The sequence below is a fragment of the Hippopotamus amphibius genome, chromosome 9 (genome assembly GCF_030028045.1).
Source record: "Hippopotamus amphibius kiboko isolate mHipAmp2 chromosome 9, mHipAmp2.hap2, whole genome shotgun sequence".
In the NCBI taxonomy this organism is placed as follows: Eukaryota; Metazoa; Chordata; class Mammalia; order Artiodactyla; family Hippopotamidae; genus Hippopotamus; species Hippopotamus amphibius.
In genome coordinates this window covers 78,931,837-78,956,425 of record NC_080194.1, presented here as the reverse complement: position 1 = coordinate 78,956,425, position 24,589 = coordinate 78,931,837, and the positions used below count along the sequence as shown (strand labels likewise).

At 55.1% G+C, this 24,589-nt stretch overlaps 1 protein-coding gene and 1 long non-coding RNA gene across 2 annotated transcripts; one reads left to right on the top strand and one right to left on the bottom strand.

Moving 5' to 3' along the window:
* Positions 1-368: 368 nt before the first annotated feature.
* Positions 369-2,887, top strand: LOC130829249 (uncharacterized). The gene is made up of 3 exons (XR_009047470.1): positions 369-670; positions 2,036-2,206; positions 2,406-2,887. It is a non-coding gene; the product is annotated as an uncharacterized LOC130829249 (long non-coding RNA).
* Positions 2,888-3,610: 723 nt separating this feature from the next.
* On the bottom strand, positions 3,611-22,671 carry ADAMTS8 (ADAM metallopeptidase with thrombospondin type 1 motif 8). Its single transcript, XM_057749269.1, has 10 exons — positions 22,404-22,671; positions 21,570-22,369; positions 13,902-14,141; positions 12,964-13,099; positions 12,255-12,422; positions 11,198-11,499; positions 9,073-9,256; positions 6,500-6,672; positions 6,205-6,380; positions 3,611-4,472 (listed from the first exon to the last, which is right to left on the bottom strand). Exons 1-10 carry the CDS (start codon positions 22,669-22,671, stop codon positions 3,902-3,904), a joined length of 3,018 nt encoding a protein of 1,005 aa, XP_057605252.1. The 3' UTR covers positions 3,611-3,901.
* Between the last annotated feature and the right edge of the window lie 1,918 nt (positions 22,672-24,589).

Here is a 24,589-nt window from a genome sequence, read left to right as displayed (position 1 = left end):
CTCAGCGCTCCAACTTCCAGTTCCCCTAGCGTGTTATTTCATTTTGTTTAGAATTGTTTCATATGTAAGGTTGATCTGACCAAAGTATGTCTCTAGTGATTACCTAGATTGAACCAGCAAAATGTCAGCTTAGGTTGTTGCCTTCTTTCTCTCTCACATTCCACAGGCAGTTTTCTTCAAGCTACAAGCTCAGCCGCAGGACCACAGGGAAGTGTGCCATGCTACGGGAGACCTTTCTCGGAAAGACATGCCGTCCTGCGGCCAAGGCCACCACAGGCCAGCAAACCCCGGTTTGCATTCCTCCCAGGCAGGGATGTTACTGCATCTTTCCCCTCCTAGGACGCACGGGCAGTGCCTGCTCAGAGCCTTGGGGTGGCTGAGTGTCTAACTGACGGTGAAATTAGTGGTGGAAGATGCTGCTGGGGATACACTTCTCTTCACTCCACACGGGGCAGAGCCAGGATGGAGTAGGACAGGTGTCAGGATGGTCATTTCACTTTGCCTAAAATGCTACCTTCACGGTCTTCATCACGCTTACCCCATTTCATGTTTGACTTTGGCCATGTATCTAGTAATTTAACTTCAACTCACCCTAGAGGCAAGAAGAAGTGATGCAGCTATGGCAGGAGAAACCTGGAAACCCAAGGACAGCAATGCATCTGATTCTCTGGTAAATTCCACGTGTCTGTTCACTCTTATAGACAAACCATTCCTAATTCCCCAGCAGCCACGGGGACACTGCTACTTCCCTGCGGGGCTTGGAGATGTGAGGCAGAGCCCACAAAGCAGAGATTGCTGTGGGCTCGGGAGCCTCTTACCCCGAGACCAGGGGAGACGGGGACACTGGGGGTCTCAGGCTGTGTGCAAAGGCCTGGCACACGGCAGAGGCACCGCCTCACTTCACAGACCCGAGATGGCAGTTGTGACAAAGCCACTATTTGCCTGGACCACATGGAGCTATCATGACAAAGCAAAAGACAACATACTCTTAAGAACTTCCCTATTGTTCCTGTCTTTTTTGTTTGTTTGTTTTGGTGGTGGCAGGAAGGCTTGGTAAAAATGAAGAGGGCTCCAGGGGAAAGTAAGAAGAACTGATGTTTGGATGCTGGGAAGGAGGAACAGTCCTCAGTAAGAGGGCCCACTTGGCTAAAATGCCCAAACACAAGGATCTAAAACCTAGTGGACGTCATCAGAGAGCAGGGTGTGGAGCTGGTGGGAAGACATTCCCATCACCCCTGGGAGAGAGGAGTGGTTTACTAAAACGGGTAGGGGAACAGTGATGTTGCATGCTTTTGTAAATTCACAAAACCCTCTGGTCAGCTGTAGGAGAATAAAGGGCAGAGAATAAGCCTCAGACGAGGATTCTTATCTCAAGGATGGAAGGTTGGAAATGAACTTTGATGCTAATGTACCAGCTTTGAAATATTTCTGGCAGGAGCCTGGAGGATCTAGAGAAATGACCAAGTTACCTGCTGAGTCAGGGCCTTAGGGACTTTCACAAGGAGGGGTCAGTACCATTTCTCGGAGGAACTCTAGCTGGAAAATGCAAGCTCTAAGCGAGGAAATGCAGTCTTCCCTTCTCTGGGCTAGAAGGGTGGTCGTGGTAGGCTGGGGGAAATGATGGCATGGTCTCTCTCTGCAGATCTGTTTTCTGAGTCCCTGAGCTGCAGCTGTTGAGTTTCCAGACACAAACAAGTATGTATTTTGTGAGCCTCACTGAGCCCACACAGCAAGGAAGAGCCAAGCTGGATTCCATTCTGCTTTGCACATCAGCAGCTCTGCTGCCAGCTGAACTCCAGGGCAAACTCTGTGCCTGGTAATGATGCAGGCTCTAGGGATGGCACAGCTGGACTGGCGTGGGCAGTTAATGAGGACACACTTGGCCTTGATTATTTGGGGGAGAATGAGAAACGGAAGGAGACGAAGAGTTGCAGAAACATACAATCAATCTCAATAATGCTGGTGCACAGCAAGGACAAATCTGGCTTTACTAGTCGTCATCAACATGCCTGTGTGTGCACTTGTTTATGCTTAGGTAAGCCCGGCCTCCCACTCACTGAAGAGCCAGCGGTCAGGGAAAAGTGGTCAGCAGTATCCACAGCCATGGTGTAGAGCGTGCACCACACAAAGATGACCAGCTGAGGGCATGGTAAGGGGCCGAAATCCTGTTTGCCCTGCCAGTGCCCCAACAGCTTGAGTCCTCCCAGTGGGTACCTTTTCCTCATTCACACAAGGGCCCCATGTAGTGACCTCTCTGCCCAGGCCACTTTTTATCTGAAGGGGTCTTGGGAGAAAGCTAAAGGGAAGGACCGGGTTGGTGGTGGGGGGGTGGGGTGGGGGGGGGTGGTCAATGGTGACAGAAAAAGGGATGATGAAAATTTAGATATTTTCCTCCTTTTCCCTAGAATGTCATTTCTTGATGTCATCTGTTCCTTTTCACCCACTATGACCTTGGACTAAGCTCCCTCCACACCAGACCATATGGAAGACGAGCTGGGGGCTTCCTCTGACCAGTAAGAGATGAGGTGACATGGAGGGAAGATGGGATTTGGGAGGCTCCTGGGCAGGTTTCATGTGGCTGGTAGGGAAGGTCATGCAGTGTAAAAGGGCTGATTGAAACAGTTGCAATTTGCTTGGGTCAAAAGAGTTGTGAGCTGGGGATGACATTTGGCGTGGAGAGAAGGAGCTGAGCTCATTGGGATGATGTTACTTAAAAACAGGTGCAGCATTCCTCAGATGCTAAGAGAATCTTGTATCTCCGGCTGGTTGGTATGTAAATGCGAGGATGAGGACATATGCACAGTGGAATGGGATGGGCTTCCTCAAGAATAAGGAGCCCGGAGGCATCACAAAACCTTTGTTACCCCAGAGTTGGAAGTTTCCGCTAGAGCAGTGGTTCTCAAAGGGTGGTCTCCAAACTAGCAGCCTCCCTGTCACCAGGGAACTTGCTAGAAATGAGGATTCTCAGGCCCCTGACCCAGGGAATCAGAAACTCCTGGGGTGGGGCCCAGCCATCTGTGTTTTAAGCAGCCCTTTAGATGACCCTAATGCCCATTACAGTTTGAGAACCTCTCTTCTAGATTACGCAGATAAAGACTTGCCTGAATGAGCTGGACTCAGCAGATGGGAGAACTCAGAGGGGAGGCCTCAGAGGTGCAGGCAAGGTGCCAGCTTCCCTGGCTGTGCTCAAGGGGAGCTGACCTAGTTTTAGCCTTTGTCCTTGCGCCTTGGGTTCCCTGCCCTTTCCAAAGAAATACAGAGCCAGGTCAGACCACGTCATTGGCACAAGATCACACTTTAGTTCAGAGACACATTTGCATAAATACTTGAAATGGATCCACCCCTGCAGGTGGGAGCCTGAGAACATGGGGCTCTCCACAATCCTGTGACTCGAGGCCCTCCAGGTGATGGCTTTAATACTGAAGACAGTCTGGTCATTTCCGAAGACAGCTTGGGGAGCAGCTACGGAGCTTGCTTTGACACTCCTCATCCGCCCTTACTCCGCATCTCTCTTTTTCTAATTTTTTCCCCTCTGAGGTAGATTATTTATCGAGGGAACCAAGTAGAAAAAAAATTTTCATTTAACTTTGCTAGTCCTTTGCAAACAGGCTGATTGAGTCTTCTGTTTGGGTCGATAAGAAAACGCTTTACCTTTTAACCTATGCCCTCTACTTGAACCCAAGCAACGTCCAACCCACTAGATAGTAGACTTTAGCATCTGTGGTCTGTCTCCTCTCCTCTCCTCCCCCTTATGGATTCATGCCCAGCTGGAGGGGCTGTGGCAGTGGGGGGCCTGGGTAGGCAGGCAATGCCACCTCCAGAGTAGGGGTCACCGTAGTGTGACCCTTGTCTGCACCCCACACCCCAAGTCCATGAGCATAAGCCTGGCCTGCACGCTGGATCACGGGGGGCATGGTTGGCTTCCGCAGGGCTTGGTATCCTCAGGCTTCAGAGCCTCGTCACAGGCAGTGGAGGCCTGGCCGCTGGGGTCGCGGCACTCCACCGCCCGCCGCTGCCAGCTGGCCCCGCAGCTGCTGGAGCACTCAGACCAGTCTCCCAGGACCCACTGAGCATTGAGCAGGGGCTGGATGACGTTGGTAGTCGCTCTCTCTTTGCTGCTCTGTATGCTGAAGTTCACGTCATTAGGGACAAAGAAGGTGTATTTGACCTTGGGGGGAAAGACCTCCCCAGGGACTGTCAGCAGCTGCACGGTCAGAGGCTCAGGAAGGGGCCGGAAGCTCTGCAGCCGCTCCAGGGAGGCAATGGAACCGCTGTACTTGAGGATGGTCCCCTTCACCAGGATGTCCTGTTCTATGGCAGAGATGGCCAGGTTTCCGTTAAGCAGGTACTGCCCATCTGCTGTCTTCAAGGCCAGGTAGTTGCCGTCGTTCTGGACCCCTGGGTGGCTCCGCTGTTTCACATCAATGTTCGTGGCGCCAGCTGGGATGGTGACGATATCATTGTAGCCATAACTATGATAGTAAGAGAAAGACACCCTTAGGACCTGTGGCTCCCAAGCCAGGTACTCAGGAAGTCAGCACACGGTGACTGGGGGTATGCAAACAAAAATTTGCACTAGCAAATAAGGAAGTAGTCGCCCCAAAGTTCCCAATAAATTAGCTGCTGAGGCCGACAGGAATGCTTTGTATATTGGGACTTTCGCTTTGCCTGGCAGCTCTGTTTCAAATGTTTGGAGTTTAGATCTTGACAATAGCACAGAGGGGAAGGCAGCCCAGAGGGGTGTGAACGCTGTGTCGTTGCTGCCAAACCTGGGCTCTTGGTTCAAACGAGATCTCAGGCACATGTAGCTCCTTGCACTGGTATAAACTCTGCTTGGCCACTTTCATACCCAGAGCTCACATCCATGTGGAAAAATCTGTTCCACACGCCTATTCCAGAATCCAACCAGATGGATGCCTTGCTCCACCTCTTAGGGTCCATCAGTTCCTGGTGTCTGGTTATTATGGCTCCAGGGCAGGAAGCAGGGTGACACAGCCTGCTCTGAGAAGCCTTCTTCTGGGTGTGCCCAGCACCATGAGTTGGCTCTCTGGGGTGTTGGGATGTTGTTTGGGGAAAATCTTTCAACTTTATTGTGGGTCTAGGGCTTTATGTGGGATGGAGAGACCTTAATTCTGTTCTTCTCCTTTTGGGTAAAAGTATTTGTTTTCATAGGCTGGTGGGGAAATGAAGAGGATTGAGGAGGACAGTCACTCTGTTCTTTGCTCTCCTTGCCTCTTGACCATTGGGCAGCTGAGAAAGGACCCCAGGCCCCAGGTCTAATGCCTGAGAGAGCGCTGGGCAGAGACTCAGTGTCTGACTGTCCCACACCCTGTGCTGCTTTTCTCTGTATCCTTTGAGTTTAAATTTGAAAAGAGTCCTGAGTTGTCTGCTACAGTTGGATTCTGTTCTCTGAGCCTGATGAGAGAAGGGAGAGTGAGGGAGCTGGCTAGGGGCACAGAGTCGCCGTGGGCCCTCACCCTTCCTCCACAGGCATTGTGTGCAGGGACAGAAAAACCTTCCCGGGAACAGAGAAACTTGGTCTTGCCTCTGGCTGTCATTACCTACCACTGTGACCCTAGAAGAGTCATGTAACCTCTTTGTGCCTTAGTTTCTTCATCTGTAAACAGGGAATAAGGGACTTGGCCCTGATAGGCTTATTTTAGAAATCAGTCGAGGCCACGGAAGTGAAAGCGCTTAAACAAATATAGGAGCTTTATGAGCTTGTGGCTTAAAGGTGTCAGAGAGAGTCTGGAGTTCTCAGATTCATGAAGCCCCGAGGCTGCCAAGGCCTCCCTGTGTCCCCCTTTCTGAAGATCCACCTGCAGAGAGGGTAGGGCCCGCCAGGTGTAGGGTGAGATGTCCTTCTGACAGCAGGTCTGGAAGAGCTGCTTTCTGGCAAAGATCCTAAGTAGTCAGTGTAGCTCTACTGCCAACTGACTCAGAGATGATACATCCCTATCCATGTGGCCTGCGGCTGCCCTGAGAGCCGACCTCTCTGCGGGCCAGACCCTGTGCCAAGTGCTCTGCCCATCTCGTGACTGCTCACGATGACTCTGAGATAGAGAGGATGGCGAGTTTTATGAAGGAAACGAAGCTCAGTGCTCTGCGGGTATGGAGCAGCAGCTGCAATTCGAACTCAGGCCCATGTGACTCCAAAGCCTGGGCTGCTTGTGCAGCCAGGGACAGAACTCCCGGGGGACCCACCTGGAGGGGTTGAGGGAACCGGACACCTTCCTGCATGAGTTGCCTTTGCCCCCACACACCCCACATTTGTCCAGCTTCCTAGGCGAGTCCACCACGTGGTCACACCCAGCCTTGACACACTGGCCACGGACACAGATGGCCAGAGTCTCGGGTCCGCACAGGGTGCCGTCGATCACCTGCAGTGGGGAAGGGGGTGGTCAGAAGGTGCGCTGAGCACAGATGCAGCCCGCATGAGGGCTCGGGCCAGGTGGCCTTCCTCCCCACCTGTGCCTCTGAGTTCCAGCAGGATCCTCACCTTGGCCTCGAACACTTTGAACTCACTCCGCCCCCGGGCTCGGCAGAACAGCTTGCAGCGGTCCCGAGGGGACACCCCCGAGTACTTGGGGACCCACTGCAGCAGGTTCCCATCCATGTCCGTGTAATTGTAGGCGTTGTACTTCTCACACTGCTGCTCCCTGAAGCTCTTCCCTAAAACGAGGACGAGAGGGCATGGAGTTAACATGCTGAGCTGAAGCAGGGAGGACCCCACGGGAGAAATGCCAGGATTCCGGGCCACCCTTCTTCCTCCTGGACTTGACCCAACCCCAGAACACAGGTCCAGTGTCATCTGGGCCCAACTTTCCTAGACACCCACATAGGCCCTGACTCATGGGGCAAGGAAAGGAACAGCCAGCTTCGGCTGGGCTTTCTGGGAAAAGTAGCCTTTCCATTTGGGGAGAATATTAATTCTACTTTACAGATGGATACATTTAGGTGCGAACAGGGGGAATTCAGTAAGCTTGGGAAGCACAGAATGACATGTGGAGTTATATTTTTGGGCCTCTGCTAATCGTGCTTTATCGTGTCTCCCTTGGTGACACTGGACATATGGCCAAAGGCTCCCAGCTCTACATCTCTAGTTCTGTTCTTGCCTCAGCACCCCACTTGCTGTAATTCTGGGTGTCTCTGGGGGAGCTCCATTTGTAGACACTGCAATTACCTCCAGCTCAGCGAGGCCCAACTCCATATGGTTCCTCCTGTAACTGGTTGAATCTTCACTTGGTGATGCTACCAGATTCCAGCCTGAGATTGGAACCCTGGTACCTTCTGAACATTTGAGCATCTACAGCTGCTATTTCCAACTTGTCATCAAGTCCTATACTCTATTTGGGATGATCTGTGATTTTAAATGTCTCCTTCCCACTCTCAGCATCTCAGTCCACTTCTCACAAGCCAAGGCCTGTGGTTTCCTGCAAGACTTGGTGTCCAGCCTCCGACACATAGCCCACCTCCTCTCCCACCCTGCTGCATGCTGCTTCCACAATAATCCATCTGAAGTAAAACCTGGGTTTTTCCTTTTCACAATCCTGAAGTTAAACTGGCTCTTACTACTGAGGTTCTCCACGCCAGCTGTACATCTGCATGGTCTGTGGCTATTTCAAATTGCAGGTGGCCACACCCTCCTCCAGAGATTCTGAATCAGGACAGCTGAGGGGTCCAGGCCTCTGTGTTTGGAAAAACTTCCCAGGTGACCTGATGGGGCAGTAGGCACAGAAAGCCTCCTGAGGCTATTTTAGCTTTCACGCACTCTTGGCTGCCTAGAAATGGTGGCCCACTCTGCTCAGCTGTGCCTGGGGGGGATCACAGCCCCCATCCCAGCACATCCTCCTGCACCTCATTACCATCTCAGCCTCCAGGTCCTGCTCAGCCCTGGCTCCCCAAGATGCTTCCGACTAGCCCAGGCCTCTCCCAGCTCTGGATTCCTTGTCAGTCTGAAGTCTGTGCCTCACAGATTGAGCTTTAATTGCTTTGTAAAATGTGTGTGAATCTCCAATAAGATCTGCACGTTCCTTGAGGGCAGAGAACATGCTTTTTATGTCATTATAACACCTATTCCAGTTCTACCCACAATCTGATTGAGATGGCTGGTCCCAGTGCACCTGAAATCATGGTGTCCCCTACCGTGTGTGTCTACCTCAGGCCTTATGTTCATTCCCCTCCCCTTTCTCCCCGAACCCTTCACCCATGTGCCAGGCAGACTCTCACAGTTCCAGGGCAGAGTTTCTAGAGCTTCGTGCCATTACTGATCCTCCTCATCTTGCAAAACTGCAAAGCCTCCAGATTCCCTCATTACACACCATCCCAATGCCAGTGCGCCTCTGCGCTTGGATGCATCCCTCTAAAAGCTCTGCTTGTTGTTTGCTGCTGCCAATACTTCCTGGAGCTGAACAAGGAGAGCTGGATGGGATGGTGGCGAAAAGACCTACAATGATTCCCTCTCACGTTCTCTGCTTCCCCTCACTGCCCCTGAGTTAATGCGTGGGCTTCCTAGCAGGCACTGGGGGGGGATATGCCCAGGGGAGGTGGAGGTGGGACTGCTTCCCAAGAAGGTTCTGCCAGGCAGTTGCCACGGCTCCAAGGGAAGATGGGCAACTCTCCTCAGGAGGAATGTGTGCTAGAATCAGATTCAGAAATCTTCCCTCCGCCCTGGGCTGAATGTTGGCTGGAAAGACATTGGAGGTTTGGCTCTGACAATTGCTTTGGAAAATGCCTCCATTCTGCACACAGACGAGGGTTCAGACGCCTCCAGGAGGATTATTATCCTAGACGCTCGCTCCTCTGCAGAGCCCTCCCCGAGCCCCAAAGAGTAAGTTTGGCTGGGAGTGACACCTTCCATCTCCACATCCTGGAAGACCAGGGAAATTTCTCTCCTTGACTTTGCTGGGCCGTCCCTGCACAGGGAGAGCTGTCCTGGGTCTCTATGGGCTGCCCTAAAGCTTGGTGCCATTAACGTCTGTACCCAGGAAAGCTCGGAGCCCAGGAGACCCCCCGCTCCCCCACTCCTTGGGGATCTGCTGCAGGCACCACAGCAGCTGCTCTGGCAATTACCATCAGGGGGGCACTCCTCTGTGTGGCATGACTGGTACTTGGCTCTCCTGCCCAGGCAGTATCTCCCTCCGTTCTGAGGCTCGGGGTCCTTGCACTCGCGATGTGAAAACTGTACTCCTCCTCCGCAGGTCCGCGAACATTCTCCCCAGGGTCCCCATGGGGCCCAGCCTCCATCTACCACGGCCTGCAACACACAAGGCTGTGTTGAGTGGGGAGCAGAGGGGAGGAGGCCTCGGCTCTTGGTATGACCTCCTTACCTAGTTACGCTCATCCTGGTGCGTGGAGTTTGGTAAATTGCCCGATTCATTTGTGCAAGGACTGTGTAGCCCGTGTGGCTGCGGCTTCCTGATCACATAGCCTGTGCTGGCCTTGCTCGCGGCTGCACATCTGCCCCCCACCAACCCCATGTCTAGAACAGTGCCCTGCCCTTTGTAAGGTGCTCAATAGGAGTTGCTGAATGAAACACTTTTATAGGAATGAGGTTGGGTGTAAAGTAGCGGTTCTCCATTGGGGCTGGGACTCATGGCGGTGTTCGGAGACACCGTGACTGTCACAGCTGGGGAGGACGTATGCTGCTCTCGAGTGGGTGGAGGGCAGGGTGCTGCTAAATATCCAGCAATGAGCACGACAGTCCCCCACAACCGTCGCACGCAGCCCACATGCTGCCATTGCTGAGGCTGAGAAGTTCTGATCTAAAGGGATAATCTCTGGGAGGTGTGGCCACTAGTCTTCTGGCCGCCAGATCCAGAGCTAGGATGGTGTCGGGAAATAAACAGAGTTGTTTTCGACTTTACAACTCACCCTGAGGACAAGGCATTGTCCTGGGTGGGTTCATTAAGTTTTCAAAATGAAAATAATTTTTAAAAAGTTACAAAAGTCATACATGCTTATATAAAAAATGAAAAATACAGAAAAGTGTACAAAAGAAACCACTACCCAGATGAAACCACTGACATGACTTTCATCAATATCCTTTTGCACCTTTGCTCTGACTATAATCATGAAGGTGCTACGTTTTTATTTTACACAGATATGATTCTCTTTATGTAGTATTTTATGATGTGTCTTTTCCCCTAAAAAACAGATGAAAAGCATTATCCGGTGATCATTTTCTGGCCACTTTTCCCTGTATTGATTGCACTTGGCTGCGGTGCTGGGGAACGCTGGATGGGTCCCCTCCCCACCTCTCCCCTCAGTAACGTGTGCAGCACACACTACAGGACAGGGTTGGGAGAAGCTCAGTGTTGGCATGGGGGCTGGGAGGGGGCTGAGACTGAATCCGTGAATCCTGTCCTGGCTCAGGCTTAGGAGAGTGTGATTTATCCGGCCACGCAGGCTCCTGGGCCTCAGTGTAAAGGAAGCGCCGCTGAGGACAGCCCTCTGGAGGGTGAGCACACAGGCCACCCTGGTGATTCAGAGCTGGATGCTGTTTCAGAGATGGCTCAGTGACTCGCAGCTAGAGAAATGTGATCGGCCTCACAGTTTGGAAGTATTAAGAACACGGCAAAGAAGCAAACCATTTGAAAACTCTCACTGGTATTGCCTTGCCTTTCCTTGCACGTTTCCTCTGCCAAGTTTCCTCTGCCTGGTCAGAGGTGATTCTGATTCCTCCACCCCTGGTCCTTGAGCAAGGTGTCCCCACAATGACTCTCACACTCCTGATCTCTAGCTATGAATTCTGCTCACACACGGGTGGGATGTGAATACTTCCCCCTCACTCTTGACTGCATGTCCCTCCTCTGCTGTCCCTCCCTCTGTTTACAATAGAATTCGTAACGGCTTCTGTCTGTTGAGGGCCCACGACTGGTCTTGCGCTGGAGTGTTCCACATCTAGCACCAATGCCCATGGGCCTTCAAGTCACCACCACAGCCGTCCCAGAGGCCGAGTCCCCCAAACGCCCAGAGCCCTGCTGGCACCATCCATCGGCTCTGAGTACAGCCTCGAATGGCCCCTCTCAAGTTTGGATAAATATGCTTTGCTTTGTTTGTCAAAGGATGAGCGATTTTACTCATAGTTGCACCTGGCCCAAAGTCTCTTAGTTTATGGCTCTCAAGTGTGGTTTCCTTCTTGGAAACAGCTCGCCCCCCCCCCCCCCCCCCGCCCCCGCCAGTGGCCATCCCTCACCTTGGGCTTCTCCACTTCCTCCTCAGGCAGGCAGCTGCCATCCCAGCAGAGACGCCTGGGCCCACAGGGCGTCCCATCAGCCCAGGGCAGGCTGCCATTCTTCGTGTGGCAAAGGGGCTCGGCACCACCCATGTGGCACCAGAGCTGGGCACAGATGTCCTGTGCAGAGGTGTTGGGGCAGTGGCGGAAGCCCAGCCCAAAGATCTGCTTGCACTGTTGGTCCAGCTCGTAGAGGGCCCTGCGGCCTGGGAGGTCTGTGGGCAGAGGCAGGGCCGAGGTGGGGGCATCCAAGAGACAGTCTCCTGAGGAGTGGAGGAAGCAGAGGAACGGGAATGAGGGGCGGGGGTTTCCCTCGTCCCGCACCACACTCAAGGTCTCTTTGACCTCAGTCTGCGAGAGGCTCCTCCAATTTTTGACTATCAGTAGCAATTTTTTTTTAAGGATTGAATTTCTTTTGTAACCCAGAACATCTTATATGCAGTCAGTGTTTATCTAGGGAAGGCCAGCTAATTGTAACACTAATCTACATCACAGTGGAATTGGGGCTGTAAGTGGACTCTTAAACACCAGGCCAGGAGAAATAAAGCCAAAGTGTGGATGTTTGCATAATCTGTTATTTTTGTATCAAGACTCAAGAACCAATTGTGTTTGCACTGCTTTACTCGACAAGTCAGGCTATCTTTACCAGGCACCTAGCCCCACTCCTGGCTCTCACGGGGTGTTTCCTGCCTCTCTGCCATTTTCATGTTCTCCTGTGATCTGTTGCCCCAGCCAGAAGCTCCCTTCTCTCCTCTGCATGACAAATACTCCTCCATGCCTTCAAGCTCTGCTGGAACCCGCCTCCTCCAGACAGACCTCAGACTACTTCCACCTACTCTGTGGAATAATCTAAACGGGCTGTTGGAAGCTGGGCCAAGGAAGAGCACGCTTTGTGGAGTGGTTAGAACACCGTGGCCCCAGGAGGGTGGTGAGGACACAGTTCCCAAGTCTCTCCTAGCCCAAGACGTGTGCACTGCAGGTGCCGGCCACTGGCCAGGGAGAAGCCTGAGGGACCTACCGTGCCCGCTGTCCAGGAGCTCCGTGAGGTACATGGCGCTGCAGGGGGACCAGGGCAGCATCTTGTTCAAGTGGATGAAGAGGGGCGCCATCATGTGGTGCTTGTCCAGGGGCCCAAAGAGCCGAGTACAGGGCTTGGAGTCATCATGGGGCATGCTGAGGACGTGCCCTGGGGAGGATGAGACCCATGGTGCACCCAGCGCCTCTGCTGCTCTCGTCCGCCCGCCCATGGGGCAGAGGGCTCTGAAGGCCTAAGCAGCGCCAGTTCCTCGAGGGAACCCCCCCACTGCCCCCCCCCCGGCCCCGGTTCTCAAAGACTGTTCCTGGCCCATTCTGCCTGGCCCTCCTCTCCCAGGAAGCTTTCTCAGAGATCCAGGGACACTGGGGTCCCTTTATTTTCTGCTGGGGCCTGTCCTGATTCACACTCGCCTCAGTCTTTCGCTAGTAACCTTCCAGAAGCCTGACTGCTTAGCCTGGACGCAGCCCCACGGCTCTACGTGAGCACTGACGTTTCCCTGGTGACCTCTGAGGACGGCCCTGTGCTCAGGGTGGGGATGGAGACAGCGTGAGGGCACAGTCACTCTGCTGGAATGAGGAAGGGGCAGCCCCAAGAGGCAGCCTGCTCCCTGGGGAACACGCTGGCTGGACTTGGGAGGGCGGTTCCCCCCACCCAGCCCAGCAGGCCTGGCCTCTGGTGTGGCGAGCCTTACCGAGCTCGTGGGCCAGAGTGTAGGCTGCCTGCAGGCCCTCGTCTTCGATCACGGAGCAGCTCTTGCTGGGGTCACAGATGGTGCCGATGTCTGCCACGCCCAGGGTGTCGCACATGCCCTCCTTCCCGCAGAAGTTCTGCTCATGGAGACAGCAGGACGTGAGGACAGAAACAGGACGAAAACCCTTCCCATTCCCGCGCCTCCAGAGATGCAGGACACGTTTTAAGCCAAATCCCCATTTCTTCACAAAGGCCGTTTCTCCTCCTGCATCGGCATGTCCTCAGGCTGCCTGAGACTTGGAAAGCTTGCCCCAAGAGGCAGGACAGCCTGGGGAGTCGTTAAGGGTGTGGACCCCACAGCCAGGCAGCTGGGGCCTGACTGCGGGCACTGTGCGGGGTGGCCGCTCTATGCTCAGTTTCCCCAGCTGTAAAGTGGGGCTAAAATGTAGCACTCGCCTCGGGGTGGTGTGGGGCTGTGTGACCTGGGGGGCGAGCAGGGCCTCTGCACGTGATCACGCTTGCTGGCCTTCAGGAAGCCATCTGTTTAAACCACACCAGGGAGGTGGGCAGGCCTCCTGGTTTGGGGAAGTCTTGAGGGGACCCTGGTTACCTGCCCACCGTTTAACCCCCGCTGCAGCTGGACCTCCTTAGTTCCAGCTCCACATCTCTCTCTGGGCAGTTTGAGCCCGTTTCCCCTTGTTATGACCTCAGCAGACAGCTGGTCACAAACTTCTGGAAGAGAGCCCTTACGAATTCCTCTCCTGCCCTAGCAGATACCTCACACTTGTCCTTGTGACCTTCTCCTCCTCCTCGTCCACACAGGAGGCTCCCGGCGTCCAGCTGGGGCCAGCAGGGAGCCGGTCCCTGTGTCTGGGCGGATGTGGCCCCCCTCGGCCCACCCCCCCCACCCCCGCCCCTGGTTTCCGGAGGCCCGCAGACCTGTCTGGTGAGCAGGATGGCCGTGTCAAAGTGCTCGGGGTGCCGGTCGCTGGGCTGGTTGAAGCGCTGCTGCCAGCTGCAGAAGTTGCGCAGCGTCAGCCCGCCGTTGTCAGACACCTCGGGGCCCCACCTCTCATCCTCCACGATCAGCACCTTCACCACCATCAGGTTGATGGAGTTCCTGATGCTGGGGTGCTTGTAGATGCGGGCCGCCACAGACATCAGCGTCAGGATGTGGTTCTGTGGAAAGGAGCGGTAAATCTCCCAGCCACTGCCCACGCCTGCCCTCACCCCCCGTTATGCACCCCGCGTGCTGGGCGTTATTATATAGCATCTCGGTGAAAGCTCACAGAACTCCTGAGGCCCTGGCACTATTTCCCTTCATTGTACATATAAGAAATCCGTGGTTCAGTAAGTGGCCCTAGTATGTCAGCCAGCACGTGAACCCAGAACGCCTGGCTCCAAAGCTTGTACATTTAACATCCAGACCAGCCACACAAAACCATGGACATCTAAATCCATTAAAATTCAATAAAATTCAAATCACAGTTCCTCTGCCACACTGGCCACATTTCAAGAGCACCTATAGCCATCTATGCCTTGTGGCTACTGAATCAGACCGAGCAGACAGAAATCACAGAAAGTTCTTCTAGTGGACCGGATTGGTTATCCTGCCTTAACCTTGACACTAACCGTCTCCCTACCAGCCACCCATCCCCTTTCCGCTCTCAGCCCAGAAACAATTAACTGCGCGCTCAAGGTTAGAATCCGCTGAGAATTTTCCTGATGTCTGCTGGGCTAACCCCTACTTTTCAGGATGGGAAAACTTTGCTCTAATGATCACTCCTAACAATAGCTCCTTTGCACCAGTCACAGAATGTACACATATCACCTCATTAAATGCTCACAATAACTCCCGGCAGTAGGCATTGTCATCCCCATTTCAGCAACAAGGAAGTGGAGGTTCTCAGAAGTTAAATAACTTGTTTACAGCTGTGCAGCTCTTAAAACCGGGGTGCCAGCCCAGGCATGTCTGTCTACACTCTTCTCGTTAAGTTTCCCAGGGCTTGGCCTCTGGCTTCTGCCCAGAGAGCCCAGAGGGCTTATTCCCCTCTGCCTGGGGCACGAGAGAATCAGGTGGGGGCAGGAGAGAATCAGGTGGGCCCATGAGGCTCAGGCGCCCAGGCTTGCACTGCTTCCGGTCCCACCAAGGCCAGCTGAAGGAGTCGACGTCGGTGCTTGGCCTCTGCCCCAAGCCTGGGCTGCCAACTGCTCCCAAGGCTTCGGGGGAGGCCAGATGGGGCTCACTCTCCTGCCTCCGGGACCTCCAGAAGGGAGTCCTCTTGGATGACTTTGCAGAACAGGATACTAACGGGGCAGAGGCATGCAGGCCTTCAGCCAGCCCTGCTCCCTGCTCTCTAGGACACCACCTCTTGTAGCCTCTCTTTCTTCCCGCCTGTGGTCTGGAAGGTGGGAGTGGAAGGAGGGGAGGGAGGGTGAAAGGCTAGAGAGGGACATTCCATGGGCTGAAGCCATGTGTGGGAGTTCCAGACGAATGCCATTATTTGTGAATGGGATCTGTCTGTTCACCTCGTAGGCAACCAGCCAGATATTTGGTAAGCCCTACAAACAGGGGTTGGCAGGTTACTTAGCGTGTCAAGCACTCCAACTATGTTTAGGCTGATATAAACATCTTATCAGCAAAGCTGAAACTTGGCACTGGCTCCTGGAGTTGGATTCCTGAGGGAAACAAGCAACCACATCATTATGCAACTGGGGGTGAGGGCTGAGGAGTGGCAGCTTGCTGGGCTACTTCCTCCAGGTCTCTGCTGCTTCCAGGGTCTCCTGCCCTGGAAGGACCAGGGGCCAACTCCTGGAACTTCTTCCGCGACAACCTGCAACTCTCCTCACAAGAGGCCTCCCTTTGAGTCCCAACTTCACAATCTCAAAACTGGGGACATGATGTCTTACAAAGAAGGTGTGAAGATGAGAGACGCCAGCTGCTCCGCAGCAGTCCCTGAAGGCTCCGAATAAGGAACTGAAGACCTAAGGTTTAAAAAGGATCTGGTTCCCAAGCTGCCCAGTCAGCCTAGCAGAGACCATGCAGTGGGCACATCCCCAGTGAAAACCAAAGGCGCACGTGTGCAAACTACTGCATGAAGGCCGGCACGGGGGATGCGTCCTGACATAGGTTTTCAGAGCCTCCCCCCTTGAGTTCAGGGAGCGCACAGCATCTTCTCCAGACACCGAGTAACTGGTGGGCTGAGCTGGTTTGAGAGCCTTTTTGCTTCCAGGCAGTGGGTTAGATGGGAGGACATTTGAAGGGCCTTTTGGCTGCTTTCTCATTAGATAATTAATATCGCGAGAGGCTGCCAGGACTGTGTGGTCCAGAGTCTCTGTTAATGTCCCCAGTCCTGGTCTGGCTCACCTCCCCTTCTGTCTCGTCTCACTGAACTTTTGGGGATGGGATGCCCCACCACCCCTGCATCAGCTCCTCTGAGGAATGGTGGCCGGGGTGCCTGTGCATCTAATGGTTCCTTGGGGGAAGGGCCACAGGGCCTGGGCGAGTGGGCGGCTGTAAATCTGTGAGCCCCCACTTCTCGGTCCATCTCCTGGTCCAAAAGGGCCGGCCTGACTTCCAGTCCCACAGAGAGCAGGCCCAGGAGCTGGTCAAGGAGAAGTTCAGCTTGCTCACTTTATACCTCCCTGTGCACCATTTGGGTGTGGGCTGCTGCCTGCAGTGGGGCCCCTGGCAGACAACCTCCCACAACCATGTCCGGTAGGTCAGAGCCCAGGCCTGGCCAGCGTGGTCACACAACCCTGCTCTGGAGTGGCCTGGGGATCTCCCACCTTTGGTTCTCCTCACGGAAGGGTGGGCATTTTTCAGGGAGCCTCCTTCTCCATTAGTGCCCTCAGGACCTGGAGGAGAGAAAAGACACTCCGCCAGCTAGACTGGGATATAGCCCTCTGATTCTCTGCGATACAAACAAGGAGATTCCTCCCCCAGAGCTCGCTCCCGTGCAGCCAAGGCCAACTATAGTGGGAGTCTGGGGAAGTCTGGGCCTGGGCCAAATATGCTTCCAGCAGCTCCTTCAGCTCAGAACGTCATCCCTGACGCTGTGGGCCCATTGCTTTCCTTGTGGTACGCCTGGGAGAGGCAGGGAGAGGAGGGGTGGTAACATGTAAACCCTGCAACCTCAGCAATGGGGCCATCACTCACCCTTCTGGCATCTCTCTGGGGCCTGAGACTGTGCTGGGGAGGAGGAGAGGGTGGGGAGAAGCAAAGGGAGTGGAAACAAGAGATGGAGAAAAGACAGGGTCCTGCACAGATGTCCCTCATCCCTCCTCGTCCTCCAAGCAGCAAGGGGTGAGGCCACCTCGGCAAAGCACACACTTGCTGGAACCACAAGGAGTTGAGCATACACAGTCCTGGCTGAGCGAGCTGAAAGGCAGGCTCTGTGCTGTGTGGGACAGCACAACTGACACAGGGCTGGCTGGCTCTGACGGCGTGGGACCACCCTGCCGTCCTCTGCTGACAAATGCATCCCCCAAGGCAACTCTAGCGCTAGCTATGCTTTGCTGAGTACCTACTAAGTGCCAGGCACTGGGTCAGGTGCCTTCTATATTTTACCGTCCCCTCCAGACACTGCTAGGACATTGGTGTAACTGTGCCTGTCAGGCTGGTGAAGAAATCGAGGTACAGAGACATGGGTAACTCACTCAAGGCCACTCATTTCTATTTCTGATCAAAGTCTAGGCTCTTCATCACAGCACTGACTGCCACCCATCTTTGCTGCTGCAAGGAAAACTGCAGCATAGCCAGGACAAAGCATGCAAGCCAGCCAGCCAGGGTGCCTCTGACATCGTCTCTGCCCAATCCCTACTCCCTACCCCAGGGGGAGGGGGAGGTGGTGAATCAAAGACCATTGAATACTAGGGCCTTTTCTTTGGGAACTACTTCATATAGTTGATCATTGTGACGCCAGCAGACCAAAGAGATGGAGAAGACTTGGTCTTTTTCCAGTGGGGGAACTTCGCATGCATATAACACTCGTCTTCCACCCATGGAGACTTGGGCACGTGTCTGTTTCTGTTATCATCGAAAACAGGACACTTTTGAGAGTGAAAGATGAGGCTATTAATAATTATGCCAGAACAGGCCTAGACGGGGGCTGTGCTGGGCAAGCCGAGATCTTGGCCACTCTGCTATTAGGGCTGGTGGGAGACATTTCCCCAGGGGGCAAGGATAAGGGGGAGACCAAATGGCTGTGACTTGGCCCTTCCATGAGACCACTTGCTAGTAGCCTGAATCTTGGGACTCTCCTGGTCTTCTCTGGGGGCCTTCCCTGCTAAGCAGCGAGTTTAGAAGCTCAGCCTGAGCTGCTGCCACGGCAGGACAGCTTTCCAGACTGAGCGTGCGGCGCTGCTCAGCCCCCACTCGCTCTTCTGCTCCAGTTTCATCCAGGGAACAATTAGCAGTGGCCGGATGCAGACAGAGGTAATGGTTTCTTCTGAGGTGGTCCCTCCTTTCAGAAAGCCCCCTTTGTCTGAGCTCCTTAACTCTGAAATCAGATAAGAAGGTGGGAGGCAGGGCCCCTTCTGTCAAGGGATTAAATGAACTCAAGTGTACAGAGTCTGGAAAACTTCCCTGTCACTTAGCAGTGAGACCAGCCTTGTGCACGGCGGACTCTTTCTCTGGGCCTTGAAGGCGGCTTCTTCTTGGGACTGGGCCTCCCACTGTGGCTGGACGTCTTTGGGCGGCTGGGTTCAATGACCCATCCCCACAGCATGGATGATCTCAGGGGAGGCAGAACCAGAGTCACAGACCCTCCTGGTAATCAGGAGGTGGCAAGGCCAAGTGAACCAGCACTGAACTCCGGAGACCTGGAGGGAGTCACAAATCCTCTACAACCCACGCGTTCTTCCTCTGCCGCCTCACAGGTATTTCCACTGAGGTGGTGTATGTAAACCACTCTGCAGATTGAATATACTCTGAGAGTGGCTTCTCCACGTGGTGCTGAACTTTCCAGAAGACTCATGAACCAGCCTCATTGATGCTTAGACTAGAATCAATTACCTAGTCCAGGTGTCTCGCCTCACAGATGAGGGGGAAAGTCTCTTCATCTTCATCACAACGCCCCCCCCCCACCGGTGGCTGGGATGTCCCAAAGTGCCTTCTGTCTGTGTGAACGGTCTCCAGGGAACTCCTTGGAGAGTTACTTGTAAAGAACTAGATTTTGTTTCGGGAGGTGGGTCTGGGCAGGCAAGGTCTTGGGGAAGCGGGACTTGACATCCACTCCTGTCTTGGCTGGGTTCATGGGCCCGTCCAGGAAGCCCAGGGGATTGAGCTGAGACGTTCCAGTCTATTTTGTGGCATCTCCACAGCTGGTGGAGGGGGGCCAGGGGGCAGTCATAGAAACAGCTGTGCCTTAGTCCCACCCCAGCGCGGTGACAGCAGGATGCAGGCAGTGATGTGATGAGACCAAGGGGGAAGTGGCAGGGCTGGCCCTGAGGAGAGAGGGAGTCCCGTTCCCCCCCCGCCCTCCTGGAGAGGACCTCAGCCTTCAAGATGCCTGATGCCTATTGTAACATGCTCTCCTGACCTGCGAGGGCTGGCTGCTGCGGAGGTGCCAGTCTGTGAATGGTCCAGAAACCTGTGTGTGGAAGGGGAGCAGATGGGACAAGCGTGTGCCGGGTCACCTAGCCAGGGGTCACATGAGGGTGAAAGTGCTCCTGGGTGGCTCTGTGAAGAGAAAGCCAGCTTCTCTGGTGCAGCAGACCTGGCACAGAACCCAGCCCAGCCCCCGGCTTCAGTGGCCTGGGAACCCTGGCGCCCGGCGGCAAGCACGTCTGCTTTCAGATGGCTCTGACATCTGGAGCTGCCGAGTATGTGCTGGAGGCAAATACGCAGCATCTTAAGTGTCTGGGCATTGAGCTGAGAGTGAGATGGTAGGAAAATGTCAGGGAAGACATTCTGGCTCTGAAGACCAAAAGGCAATTACTTTTTCTGCTGCTGCTCCGTGTTCTTTTTGGCCTTCCTCTCCCCTAGTTCTCAGGCAGCTGTCAGAAAGGAGTTGTGCGTGGGAGGGGCCCAGCACCTCAGCTCTGGGTTTGCGGTGAGTGTACTTTCTGATGGAGCCCCTGGTAGCCAGCTTGGCCGACCTCACCTGAGATGGGAGAAGCCCCACCTGCCACCCTCTCTTGGACTTGCTTGCTTGGGGAAAGGCGTCAGGGAAGGCGGCTGGTGTCTCCCTCCACTCTCATGGAAGGCAGGGAAGCAGATACTCAATCAGTGCAGACCCATTGTCCCTGGGGCAGACGGCACTGAGGCTCAAAGCCACCTTCCCATGCTCTGGGAGGGGCGAATATGGGGACAGCGCACACGGAGCCCATGGGGGCTTTAACCGCCCTGGCAGCAGCCAGGGGAGCAGCCACATGGACCTTTCTCCTCCAGCTCTTCCCATCCTTCCATCTAGAATGCATTTCCCAGTGACTGCAGAGTAAGAAAGATGGGGTGAGAAACAAGAGGGCTGACTGTGCCTCGTCTAGACTATCCCGTATAGGTGATGCAGAAGCATTCCGTGCCTGCTATAACAGCTGGGCACAGGCTGAGCCTAGAATAGGGTCCCAGCCAAGATTGCCATCACTGAAGAGGCAGCAACTGAGCTGCAGCAACTGAGCTGCAGCAGTGGCCAGGGTGTCTTTTTCAGGGAGCTATGACCTCCAGGCAGGTCAGTTCTTCTCCAGCACTCACATCTCTGGTTCTGTGCTTCCCCAGGGAAGAGAGAGTGCAGCCTCTCCTGAAACCCTTCCACTTTACCTTGGAGGAGGTAGTGGGGTGTAGGCTAACACACACACCTCTTGCTGAGTCTGCACCGTCTTTGCATCTAGTTGGAAATGGCCTGGCTACAGGAGCTGTCCCCTGGAATCAGCTTTCCTGCCCCAGCTCAGTAGAGAGCTATTTCTGGGAGGACAGCAGCTCAGGTGGGACCAAGGATAGTTCTGGCTCCACCAGCAACATTCACCAAAGGAGTTCAGATCCCTACCCCCTTCTCCTTCCCTTCGCCACTGAAGCTTCAGTTTCCCGGGCTGAGCCCCCAGACAGAAATTCTGTTCCCCACCCTTGTGCTGATGCCAGCACTGCCAAGTTCTGCCAGGGCTGAGCGCCAGGTTGGCAAGGTGTCCATGCCCCTGATCAGAACCAGCTGGGCACGCAGAAGTTGGGCAGTCCCTTTCCAGGTTCAACTCCCTGCAAACAATGTCTTTTACTTATGGAAGCCTCAGTTCTGTAGGCAAAGGGAATCTTTCCATCCTAGCTGCCTTTCCTTGGGAGCCTCTCAGGTCTGGAGACAGTAGAGGGCTGAAAAATGGGGGTTGGGGTGGATGTTCTTCCAAAGTGTTCACTTATCATCTTTGTTGGGAGAGGCAGGTGTCTGGGGCTGGGGTGCTTTAAAACCCACTTTCAGTTCAGGATGTGAGGGATGGGGGTGAGCTGGGAGGAGGAAGCCCAGGCGTCAGAGGTCATGAAAAGAGTTGCTGGGCTTTCTCAGAAAGGAAAGAACCTTGTTTGGGGTGAGGAACAGGAACGGCTTTCTCAAAGGGATTGGAAAAGGAAGAATTCAGAGACTCTGGGAGGTGACCCGGGTCTCCAGGCAAAGCGAGCCCTACCTGCAGGTCGGCTCCGTAGAAAGCGGCCATGGACGCATCTGCCACCAGCAGCGTTTCCACGAAGCGAGCCTCAGACACAAACCGCTTGGTCCGACTCGTGGCCCCGAGGGTCGGTGGCGGCTCGCTGGCGCCTTCTATCTCCTCTTCTTTGCCCTCCTCCACCTCCTCCTCCTCCTCCTCCTGCGCGTTGGCTTCTCTCTCCTGCCTCCGACCCTCTCCCTTGTCCGCCTCCCACTCGGGCGCTCCGGGCACGGGCTGGGCTTCGGCGGCGGCGGCGCGCCCGGGACCCCAACGCTGCAGGCGGTGCGGCTGGTGCAGGGAGCCCCCCGCGCCCTGCGGCTGGATGGTGAACTCCTCGCCGTCCAGCAGGAAGGAGCCGCTCAGCCCGCGGCACAGGCTGACGGCCGCCAGAGACTCGGGCTCCCCGTTCACCGTGCCGGAGAAGAAACAGGCGCGCAGCTCCCGCTCACCCCCAGCCGCCCCTCCCGAGCCCCCGAGGCGCTCAATCTTGAACTCGGGCGACAGGAAGCTGGCGTCGGGCTCCAGGCGCAGCTCGAAGTCGCGGCCGAAGGCGGACAGGTGGAACGCGAGCTCGCCCGCGCCGCGCGGCAACCGCGTGGGCACCACCAGCGCCGCGGCCGGCCCCGCGCCTCGGGGTCGGGCCGGGGCGCCGCGGGCGAGCGGCGGCCGCAGCAGCAGGAGCAGCAGCAGGAGCGGCGGCCACCGGGGGGCGGCGCGGGGCATGGGGGCTGAGGCTGCGGCGCGGGAGACGGAGGAAGCGGGCCCGGCGCGGGCAGGTGAGGGCGGCCGGGCCGCTGTCCCGGCGGGCAGGTGCGGGCGGCCGGGCCGCTGTCCCGGCGGGCAGGAGCTCGAGCGGCTGGCCGGCCGCGTGGCCCGTGGGCGCCTGGCGGCGGCGGCGGCCCCCAGGCAGCCCCTCCGGCTGGCGCTGCCGCTGCTCCCTCGTCCGCCCGCCCAGCCGAGCGCAAGCAACTGGCGCCCCGGCCGCGTGCGCGTCCGCCGCCCCTGCCTCCTCCCCACCCCGGGAAGCACCGAGTGGGCTGCCGAGCCCTTCGTATTTATACTTCCTTCCCGGCTTTGACATAAGAGGTTTATTTTTGATCTCTCACTATTCCCGTTTCCCCTCCCCTGGGATCAGAGAGAGAAACTGAAAAGAGAAGGCGAGAGAAGAGAGAAAAAAAATTTGGATGAAATGGAAAACCAATCAGGAGTCAGCGGGGCTCGCAACGCCCCCCCCCTCCGCCAAGTGTCAACTCCAACTTTTTTCCCCTTGGCTTTACGCTTTACGCGGTCCACATTAACTCCTCCCATGCTGGACAGGCCCCTCAGGCAGCGTCCTTGGGGAGACCCCCAGTTGCTTCCTCCTCTGAGGCCAAGTGCCTGGGACACATCCCCAGGCGCCCCTGCCTTCCCCCCCGCACCGGCCCCAGCTACAGTGTCACTCCGGGGATCCGACTGTGCAGAAGAGAGGTCTTCAAAGAAGGTTCCAGAGCTTTTCATTGTAAAGCAAAAGAGGGAGACGGGAAAAGTCATACTAAAATCATGTTCCCTGCTAAAAAAATATGTTTTCATCCCAAGCTGAAGATTGGGGCAAACAATGCCACTGGGTTAATGCAACCAAGGACTCTGTTACTGCCCCATGGGGGGTGGGGACTGGGGGGCAGAGCCCAGCACAGGGGTAAATTCCCCCAGGGGAAGTAGCAGCAAAGTGGAATAACCCCTGGGGGCAAGCACTTGATGAGGAGGGCATCAGAGCTCCAGGAGCTGTGTGTTTGGCCCTGAAAACTCAGCTGGAATAAACTGGGGACCTCAGGAAAGGTGACCCCACCCCCCATCCTGCCCCTGGCTGTGGGTACCAACGTGTATGAGAGTTAATTCATTCTGTCCCACAAGTTCACCTCCTGGGATGGAGGGGCTGCAACCCGGAGAGAGGAATGGCACAATCACCAGTCCTTTCTCAAGATCACAAAATGCAGCACTTGGTGGCACCCCGGTCCTAATGGCACAGGTCTGGGCTGGACTGGGGGTCCTGTTCTCTAAGGATGGACTCCAAGTTGTCAGTGTGGGAGATTCCTGGGGGTCAGGACATGAAGTCCTTTGCCGGCTCACCTACCCCAGCTGGCCAGTTCTCTGCCTGGGTTGCGGTGCCGACAGTCGGGGTCACCCCTGCTTCATTTTAGCCTGTCCTGCTTCGTCACCACCTATGGAAGATCAGCATGAATGTGAGGCTCTCAGGGCTTCCTACCCCCAAACAGGAGCCCCTCACAGACACAAAAGTACTTAGTGACCACAGAATCCCAGGACGAGTCCTGGCAAATTCCCTCCAAGAGCCCCCACTCTCTGCTTTCTCAGAAACACAGAAGGCTTTGAATTAGAAGAAAGGAAGGGTGAGCTTTCTATCCTAGCATGCTGCCGAATCTTCTTTCCTGGATAATTTACCAGATAGGAATAACTGGGGTATCAGGGAAACACTTCTGGAGGCAGGAGAATGGGAAGAATGGCCTTCAATCCTTTTCCAAAAATGAGCAAAACACTTCATCTCAGCACAACAACCCAGGCAGGCAGTGAGTAATCCCATTTGCTTCAGGCCTGTTGTAACATTCTGATCATCAGTCTTTGCTTTTTAGAGGTTAAAGTCCCTTGTTCGCCATCCCCTGACCCCCGAGTAAAACTCCTGACTTTCAATAGTAATTGGGTCCTTATGTTTTCTTTCTTTTTCCTTCAGAAGCATCTGGGAGTTGAGGAGGGAGCAGTTGTGCCCGGTCCCCTTCCAACCATGTATGTGTTAATGGCTGCCTGTGAGAGAATTAACCAGATCAGGGAAAGTCTTGGATATCTTTGGGCCCCCTGGTCTCAGCTGGAAAGGCTCTGGAAGTTGTTTTCAAATAGAATGAAATGTCCCCAAAGACAGCTCTTTGGAAGTTCCTTTGGAGAGAGGCCGGGTCGTGGATGTGGGGCTGAGCCTGCATGGCCGCCCTCCCTCTGCCCTCCGGGATTCACCC